The sequence below is a fragment of the Mus pahari genome, chromosome 5 (genome assembly GCF_900095145.1).
Source record: "Mus pahari chromosome 5, PAHARI_EIJ_v1.1, whole genome shotgun sequence".
NCBI classification, from domain to species: Eukaryota; Metazoa; Chordata; class Mammalia; order Rodentia; family Muridae; genus Mus; species Mus pahari.
Genome location: NC_034594.1, coordinates 160112764 through 160122830, shown reverse-complemented (window position 1 = coordinate 160122830; position 10067 = coordinate 160112764). Strand labels below are relative to the sequence as shown.

Sequence of the window (10067 nt, the reverse complement as noted above, 5' to 3'; positions counted from 1 at the left end):
CTTTCTTTCTTTCTTTCTTTCTTTCTTTCTTTCTTTCTTTCTTTCTTTCTTATGGCTGGTCATTCTCATGACAATTCCAGATGGTATCAAAATATTGCCTTAATAAATGTCTTAACTTGGGAGACCTGAGCAGAGCTCACTGAAATAGTAGGTGATCTGACATCATGATGACAGAAATCACACACTGCTGTTTGTTGGTTGCATATTTGTGACAGGCGGCATGGAGGTCAGAGGTCAATGCCAAGGATTTTCCTCTCTTACTCTCCAACTTATTTTTGAAGAAGGAGTCTGTCACAAACCCTGAAGCTCACTGGTAGACTAGTTAGTGAGCAATTTCCCAAGATCCTCCTGTCTCCACATGCCAAGGACTGGGATGACAGACCTGTGCCACCATGCCTGGCTTTTGTGGGGGTGCTGGGATCTTAAATATGCTATTATTTTGAAACATAGTTTTAAAGGCTTATAGACTCATCTGAAATACACTATGTAGCCCAGGTTACCCCAAACTGTGGCACTTGTCCTACCTCAACCTGTCTAGTATTGATTATGCCATTGCTATGAGTCACACTGGACTTGAATATGTTTTGAAGATTCTGTAAACATTTGTAAACTAATGTGAGAGCATGTATTTCTCTTTGCCTCAAATCTTTCTGTCCTTATATCTTCACTTGGAGAGTGGTTCTCAATATGGGGGGGAGGAGTGGGCAGCTTGGTATGAAGTGTTCCCTGGCATCATAAGGTTGTGTCTGAGGACACTTTTGCTTGTTAGAGATGCTACTGGCATCTGCTTGGTAGATGATAAGAATGCTATCAAATATCCTGTAATACACAGAAAGGCCAGCTGCATCAGAATTATTTAGTACCAAGTATTGGTAGTGCCAAGATGAGAAACTTTGGGTTAGTAAAATTATATGCATGTGCATATGCACATATGTGTATGTAACAATAATAATCAAAGAGAAATAGGCTGTCAACTTGAGAGTCAGGGAGTACGAGAATACTTCAAGGGCTGGGGGTAAGAGGGGTAAGTAACTCAATTCCATTTATATTAGGAAGATATTCAAAGAGCAAAAATGAGTATAAAGGCATAAACATATGGAACAATGGCCTACCACATTAATGATCTATCTTTATTATCTAAAAATGTGACTATAGACATTTTTTCAAAAGGTGTTAGTTTTGTTTCTAATTTAACCCAGTCACCAACAGCACCCTCTTCCTAGAGAGATTTTCATTTTGTCTAGACAGATGTGTCATCCAGCTTTTTCCCTGTGGCAAGCTATCATTCTACAGTCAAGGAACATCTTCCTGCCTCAGCCTCACAAATGCTAGGATCATCAACCCTAGCCATCTGGTTCTTCTAAATCCCTCCTTTGCACACCTTTTTATAAAATGCATGTAAGTGTGATTATAATCTAAGTTCACCAACCCACATATATCCACAGGGCCAAACTGTATTCTTCTAGATATTGTTATTCTTGTGTGGGTGTTTGCCAAAGCACACATTCGAGTTACCTATTTAACCAGTTCTGACTTAATTTGGAGAGCTTTATTAGCACACAGTGTAAGACAAAGTAGCCGGTATAATACAGAGCGATGTTTAAATTAGTTTACAATTTGCTTGGTCTCATCTAGAACTGCCCTGAACAAAGCTATTCAGAAATGTCAGCTGTGTCCCTAACCACTGTAACAAATTGTTGCCTGAACGCTGCACACCTAATGACTTCAAATTAGCTTCACTGCGATACCGCCTGACAGTTCGTTACGACTGTTAGCGACATGGCTGGCGTATCATGACCAATAAATTGGTTTCAGTGTGGGCTGGGAAAGGGACTTCCATCAATTTGATTAAAGAAATTACTGTAGCATTCAAAGCATAAAGACAAACTAGTTTAAGGAGACAGAAATAAGCTAACTGTGTGTGCCAGAAAAACATCTCTTGTCACTTGAAAACTTCTTTATAAACTATTTGAAAACTAAAGCCAAAGGAAATGAAAATGAATTCAAAGACGTTGTGAACATTTTCAAACTGTTTCATTTTGTTATATGGCCTGGTATATGTTTTTTTCTGTTATAGGGTGGATTAAGAAAGAAAGATAATAAAACAACAGACTTGGGGTCAGCGTATGAGAAAATCTGCCATCTTCATCTAGCATTTTATTTTGTATATAAATTCATCATAAATATCTAATTGCAAACTTATTTAAAATGTGTGATCATAAAGAGAAGGGCAAAGTAAAGATGATAAGTACCAAGATGAAATATTCAGAAAAGAAAAAGAATACACTAGCCTAATGTTGAAAATAATAGTTTTAAAGTAAAAAAAAAAAAAAGTAGAATATTTTTCCTTAGGAAAACAATAAAAATCATCAATATAACTAAGAAATAGTTTTATGGATTGCATGTTCTTTATTACATTGTGGCAAATACTGTCCTCAAATAGGGAATGACCAGTAAGCAGAGTCCACGGCAGTTTATAAACATCATGTTGATCACTATATAAAAGTTGATGAATTAGGAAAACAGGTGCAGAGTTAAGTGCAGACAACAGAGAGTTAGAAATGATCTCACAGGAAAAATGTAAAATGTTTTCCCATAGGACATACAAACCTGGAGGCACCCGCAGTCTTTGCGTTTCCTTGGGGTTTCCAGAGAACTCACCTGGAATATGTTTTGCCCATCCAATGATAACCACCAACTCTCGGTCGGCCAAGTCACAGAGTGTGGTGAGGGCTTTGATGTCACTGTCGGGGACAGTAGGGTCAGGCATGGCATAGATCTTCTCTGGTTCAGCCACCAACAAATGAGAGACAATCTTGTTATCTGTGGGGTCAGAGCAGAGCACTACATGACCACCAGCACAACCACCCACTTTTATAAACTCTAAGCTAGTTCATAGTTTGAAAAATAATTTCAGTATCCTACCATAAAACACACATACTCCATGGTGGTGCACCCTGTGTGCTTTGAGCAGTGTTTAGGGAAATTCACAGCAGGAAAGAACTCACTGTTCACAGCAGAAAGCATCCCTGTCTTTGCCTGGCTTTCTGGAAAGAAGACTTAGCCCTGCCGTGAACATTTTTATAGCAAACGGGTAAAAGAGGTAAAGATGTTTCTTGGGTTTGCTCTCTGATTCTTAAGTGGGATCTAGGGGAGAAGATTAAACAGCACACACAGTTTCAAAATAAAAGCCCACTGAAAGGCATTGAAATATGGTCTAATGCAGAAAGCGAAGACCCACAAATGCCCGTAGTCTTAATAGGCACGAAAGTCATTAACTGTTTTAATTCCTTTAAGGAAGAGCCAAAGGTCAGAGCCCTTCTGCCAGGATGAATTACTGACTATATAACTCTATCTCCTTGGGATGCATTAAATAGGAGCTGCCCTCCTTTTCCCGGTCTCTGTGTAGCAAGCCAACCCTCCAAATACAGCTAATATCTGTGCCCATAAAAACGAGCCTGCTTATACGATACAGCATTTTCTCCTCCGAGCACCTTATTCTTTAATCTCCTACTTTCATCTCTTGTCCCCAGTTCATTCTCTGCTTCAGATTTATCTGTCTGAAATTTGTGATCTATGCTTTTGAAATCTTCATAAAGTCAACACTGGAGACGAATGGGAAGTGTCTCTTCGGATGTGTTTTGCTGCTTAGGGGCATGTGTGGGTTTATGGAGGGGCCGTAAAGCCTGACTAACAGAATTATATTTCTCGTTGGCCTGATTTTCAATTTCTTGATGTAGCTTTAGATGGGATTCTTTCTCCTACATGAGGAGATACAAATGGGTAAAAAATCAATTCACATATTTAAGAGTCCTAGGTAAAATCTTTCTAGAAAATTTTGAGTCTAAGGGGCAAGTTTTGTGGACAGAGCTAAAGTCTCAAGTATGCTTGCTACACGTTTTTGTTCACTCTATTTTTAACTCCTTAAACTTCAAATGATACCTGACCTTCTTTGGTCTTATGATGAAGTAACAAAGAGACTTATCTAAGACATATCTAGCATTTTTTCCTGAAATTGTGTGTGTGTGTGTGTGTGTGTGTGTGTGTGTGTGTGTTATATTCCATGGATTCTCTGAAATTAATTCACATAATGTATTTTAATCATTTAATTATTTAATCCAACCCTTGCTATTTCATCTAACTCTTCCAAGTCCCTCAAAAGCCATCAACTGTCAAGAGTTCCTTAGTTTCCAGGGACAGGAGGGCTCTTGAGACCCCTCCCCACCAACTCTATGCTAGAATAATGACTAGCTTGATTTTGTTCAGGTCTTATATGGGCAACCCTAAAAATATATTTTAAAATGCACTAATATGGACATAGAAATTACAGCTTTTTCAGATAGTAGTCCTTAACATTAATGGTCATGTTTGGGTAGAAATAATCCCAAACAGCATACTAGCATACTTTCTAGGGAAGAACTAACTAATGGTGATATATGTTCTTTTTGACTTATAGAATTTGAAAGGAGGGGTACTTGTTTGTCCTGTATTTCATGGAAGGGACTCCATGCATTTCTTACACTGAGAGGAGTTTTGACTTTTGTGGCTCTGAGGAAGCATCAGTCAAGGGCACAGTGTGTAACCATAGGAAATCATGATTCTAGATGTTATTGTTCCACATGGGGGAAGCATGCAGCCTGCTCTAGCCAAGTCGTGGCTTTCTGACTGGCAGGTCAGAGCCATTCAGCCTAAGCCTGGGCATTCCCATCCTTCAGCAAACAGAATAGCCAACAGCACCGTTTCCGGCTAAGTCTTATTTAATGTTTCCCTAATTAGAATCAATACAACCCAATTTTCAGTCTTGGGCCTTTGTAGTACACAAACAAGCAGCCAGGGGTGCGCAAATCTCCTCAGCTCCCTTCTCGATAAAGCCTGTGGGGTCTCCTGACGCCTATCCGACAGGATCTGAAAATTAAGTTTTATAAATGTTTGTTACAAAAACACACTAATTGGATGGACTAAGGAAAATTAACACAACGGCCTTTAGATAATGAGTAACGATTCATTAGGAGCCCTCTTTATCTCAGACGAATGGAGCGCCCTGCAATTGCTGTAATCTTCTCGGAGGTACTTGACAAGCCACTTCCCAATTTTTCAGGTTTACACAGAAAACGATAGATGTCCCTGTACCATGTTGATTTACAAATAGCCTGGTGCTTGCTTTCTCTTTCTGTAGAGGAAATTATCAATGGTTTTGGTCAATGTGTGCTTCGGGTAAATGAGAAATGGGCAATCTAGGTATTATTGAATCAAGAAACACTAACCCTCTAATGAAATTAAGCATTAGTGTTTATTGCATTTTATTGTATTATCAGAAAGTTTTTAATTATAATGTGCAAAATCTGCTTAATGCACTCCTAGATCGTATCTGCAGAATGCCAAACCACTTCGCAGACTGAGGAGGAGATGCCAGATTGGACAATTGAAAGTATAATCAACATAATGTTTTCTGGAAAGGCAAGAAGAAACTATGCCATATGTTCACTTACGCTTTCATTTTATGTAAAACGGGCTGCTTTGCCTTTAACACAGTTAAAATGTCCTTTCATTTACAGTTCAGGGTCTGCTTTATTTATTTAACAGAGTCCCAGATGCTGGCACGGATGGTACACAGCACTGACCCCTCCTGGAAATTTTCAACTAGAAGTGGACCCTTCCTTTTTCCTTAAGGAAAATCAAAACAGCATTACTTTCTCTCAAACTGCTATACAAGGAAGAGTAGCTTGTGTCTTCTATGAAAAAAATAAAACCGGTATGTGGGAGTATTTTTTGCTACCAAAGCAAGTCTTAGGGACTCTTCTGAATGCCAGGCATAAACATCTAGATTACTAGCTTGGCAGCACTGGAGCTATTAACTGATTTCTCAGAAAATGGGATACATTTATTGCCACAATCTACACTCTAGCCCCTTTTAGTTAATGACAAAGAGAATGGGGTTTGCATTCTAGCTATGCACCAACCATCCTTTCCAATTGCAACCTGGTATCATAAAATCATGGGCTCTTTAAAAACAATTTATAACACCCATAAGGGCACCTGAGATGGAACCACCAACCTATGCTCATTATTAGTAGGGTCCATTCTCGTTCTAATCTATTGCTAGCTACTGTGTTAACCTTATATAGCTTCAAATTAATGAGGCCCCTAATGTATTTTCATTGGGAGGTTGAGCAGCCAAACTCATTTAGTTAGGGAAAACTACAAAAGTCACTTTCTTGTGAAATCTGAAACTAACAGCTCCAATGAACTAATGATCGCAGTATGATCCGTTTTATGTACCTCTGCAAATAACGACAACTGGTAAATGTAAAATTCACACTATATAAGCTGTGCATTAATATGCTTAGGCTTCTACAAAATAGCTAGACACAAACAGGGAGAGTAGAGAATTATCATAGATGGCTTTAAAAGAAATGAAAGAGATCATTAGTTGGGTTGACACTGCTCTTTATAGACAATCCCTGAGAATAGAGTTCATGTTCTCCAACAGATAGGAGTTTCCTTGGACTCAGAAGGGATGGGCATGCCAACACTAGGATACGCAGTGCCAACTGGGAGGATTCTGTGTCTGGAAGCCAGGGCACATCTGTTGTACTTACATGGCTTTTTGGCTGGCTGCACCAGCTGAGGGTTCAGGTATGGGCTGTTCTCAGCATCTATTCTGCGCTTGTACTTCTGCCGACCTCCACGCACTCTGTCAAGACGGACCCCTGTGGATAGAGACAGACACTGGCTTACTGTTAAGGTAGTTACTTAAGAATAATCAAATACATCAACTGCATCTCCCAGGAGCACTAGGGAGGCAGACAGTGGAACTCAGAATGGACCAGCATTACAAAAAAAGGCTTAAAAAAAACAAAAACAATGGAGGCTGTATCAAAATTATCAGTGTTTGAAAAGTATGGCTACCCATGGCTATGAAATATTAAAGGCATTTTCTACAGAGCAACCAACATTGCCATTTATATATACATCAGGGCAAAGTCATGCTTCCATGTACATTAATCATAGAAGTGGTTTCTTTTATGCTAGTGTCATGGTTTCTCAGATAAAAGGCATTGGTATTCTGTACCCTCACCTCCATCATTTGTGAAAGTTCCATGTGTAGGGCCCAGTCAACAGAAGCATCTAGAACTCTACAATCCCCCTTGGCTGCACTCGTGGACTGAGTTCTCCCCTACAGACGTGGGGGAGTATGGGATTGATGTAATCCAGTACTGTTCCACATGAACCTGTCAATGTATTTCCTCAAAAGATTCTTTTTTACAAGTTGACACAAATGGGAACCACGAGTGGGTGGGGCTATGCAAATAGTGTAGGGAATTCAGAAGTTGAGAAAGTCAAATCTACTACCCAGCTCTGTATTCTCCCATCCTGCATATTTAGTTATAGTTTTCAAGGCATTTCATGTTCACAGAATCCTAGCTCCATTCCTCCAACTGTTGGATCCACTTTGCATAACTGTATCAATATTTACTAAAGTCTGACACTCCTTACTTCTTCTCCACTTATTAAGCTCCCACTTCTCTCATAATTTTATCTTGTAATTTTTGCCAAGATTTTTCCACTTTATGTGATGTGGTTCCATTTTAATCCATCTGAGACGTACGGGACATTACTGATATTACTTATAGCCTTGATATCTGTCAGCTAACTTCAACCTGGGCAGAACATTTAGTCTGTTATTACTAGATACAGCAAGAGAAGGCAAGGCAGGAGAAAGGGAAAGGAGGAAAGGGAGAGAAGGGAGAGAAGGAGAGAATATGAAGTAGAAGAGTCAAGAGCACTTTAGTCATCACTAAAATCGTTAGAACAAAAGTCTACAGACGACACTTGGATCACTCAGATCTGGTGTATGGGCTCCTGAATATTCTCTTAGAGTTTATCAGAGGATTCATATTACCAATATAATTTCACATATAACTGGTAGATTTCTTTTTTTTTAAGAAGTCTATTATACTTTTATTTATTTGCCTTATAAGGGGATACGTGCTTGTGTGCATATATGGAGGGCAATAGCCAGTTTGCTGGAGTTGGTTATTTTCTTCCATGGTGTGGATTCGGGGATGGGTCTCAGGTTGTCTGGCGTGGAACAAGTACCTTTACTGTCCGAACTGTCTTACCAGTCCAAGGCTGCTCAGTTTCTGAGGATGAAGTCTGTCTAGAAAGTAGCATTTATGAAAGCTTGGGAGATGGCTCAGCCCCTAAGATGCTTGTTGCTTAAGCTTGACTTTCACTCCTAGACCCCACATGCAATGCTGAGTGTGGGAATGCATGTCTGTAATCCCAGTGCCCACAGGCAGAAACAGGAAGACCCTGACGCTCAGTGGACAGCTCTCCAAGTCAAACCAGTGAGCTCCAGGTTCAGTAAGATGCTCTGGCTCAAAACCTAACTTGGAAAGTGATTGAGGATTGGCACTGGACATTGACTCCTGGCCTCCACACACACAATCACGTATTGGTACACACATACACAAGAAAGTGTGCACACACGCACACCACACACAAGAAATTAGCTTTCAGTGCTGTGACTCCAGCTGGAGTTCGAATTAAGTCATTCAGTATAGTTCTCTTGGGTGGGGTAGAAGGGAGATATAGATGGGATCATTCTTAGCCAAAGTGACTGCATCTATAAAGAAAAATGCACCCTCAAAAATATTTATTGACCATATTCTCTCTTTCAATTTTGAAGACTGACTTTCTGTCCATGCTCCCAATGACTCTCTCATGTTCCCCACCTCTGTCCCAAGCCATCTAGGTAGATACGTAGCTGTCCACCCATCTATCTGCATATACACCCTGCCATCCATCCATTCTTCCATCCCACCCACACATCCACCCCAGTCCTAAATAGTCAAGAGCTTTCCAAATATAGGAGGATTTCATTTTTTATTCTCTAAAATGAAAATCAATTAGACAAAGAATTCTTTTACGACTTATGATTTTTATTTATATGACAGTAGGGAAAACGACTAGATATTGATACTCATAAAACATGAGATTAATAATCCTATAGTAAAACCTGACAGAGATTCAATATGCAGAGCAGTGCTCCTGCCAAGTTTGGATAACAATTAATAGCAAAATTTTCTGAAGTCAATGTGTTTTAGAAGATCATAATAATGTATTCATGTGCAAATTCATTTCCAATCAAAAGCAGTCAAATATTAAAAATTTTCAAATATTTCAGACCAAATAAAATATACCTACTATTGCCTTTTAACTTTGCTTCCAAACCTGGGGTAATGTGCCTTTTATGCACCCCTGGAGGGACAGTGCCTGTCATCATAATGATTTTCTGTATCTGGCTATACTCTCAGTGAAAGTTGAAAGGACAATCTAACTAACAATAGCTGCAAATATTGTCGCACTATGCCATGCCATTCAATTTATTTCTTTGCACTGAAGCAAAATCTGACCAAGGAGACACAGCCCCCCTTCACCTGGACCGTAATATAAACATATTTGAAAACAGCAGCATGGAGGCCAAACCAGACCCAAGCAGACCTCTGAACACAGAAGAATAGCTCCTTTGCCTTGAATGATTGACAACCAATATGCTCATTCATGTGACAAAAAATATCACAACATAATTCTTTTTCTTCTTTTGAGACTGGGTCCCATCTCAATATAAATAAATAGATAGATAGATAGGTAGATAGATAAATAGACAGATAGACAAAGTTTTCCTTGAGTTCAGGTGTAATTCACCCAATATGAAGAGCAGAATTAATAATTACAACCTAAACTATTGTGTTTAAAAGGTTCAAAACCATTTTAGTAAAAATAAATAGCAGTTTTGATGACCGGTAATTGGGAGAGCCAGATTGGTGAGAATCGAACATCAGTACACCCCAAATAACTACGCCTTTGTTTTACACATCTATACAAACAATATCTCCTTACATGCTATTTATACAATACTTTTGAAAAAAATTAAAACATGAGGGGTTTTTCAAAAAAAATAATGTGCCCCGGATGTAGTGTGTGTGAGAAGTTAAGGAAGGCAACTGGGTTGTCCAACATCATCTTTTCAAAAATAAATAAATAAATAAGAAAGAAAGAGA

The 10067-nt window shown here is 39.1% G+C and overlaps 1 protein-coding gene across 12 annotated transcripts in view; it reads right to left on the bottom strand.

Moving 5' to 3' along the window:
* The window catches only part of Esrrg (estrogen related receptor gamma), a 602152-nt gene that overhangs the window by 58528 nt on the left and 533557 nt on the right, over positions 1–10067 (bottom strand). For all 12 annotated transcript variants that reach the window (XM_029538606.1, XM_029538608.1, XM_029538604.1 and 9 more), the window contains 2 exons: positions 6600–6710; positions 2662–2823 (listed from right to left, as the gene is read on the bottom strand). In XM_029538606.1, coding sequence (XP_029394466.1) covers positions 2662–2823; positions 6600–6710 — 273 coding nt within the window. The remainder of the gene's footprint in view (positions 1–2661; positions 2824–6599; positions 6711–10067) is intronic.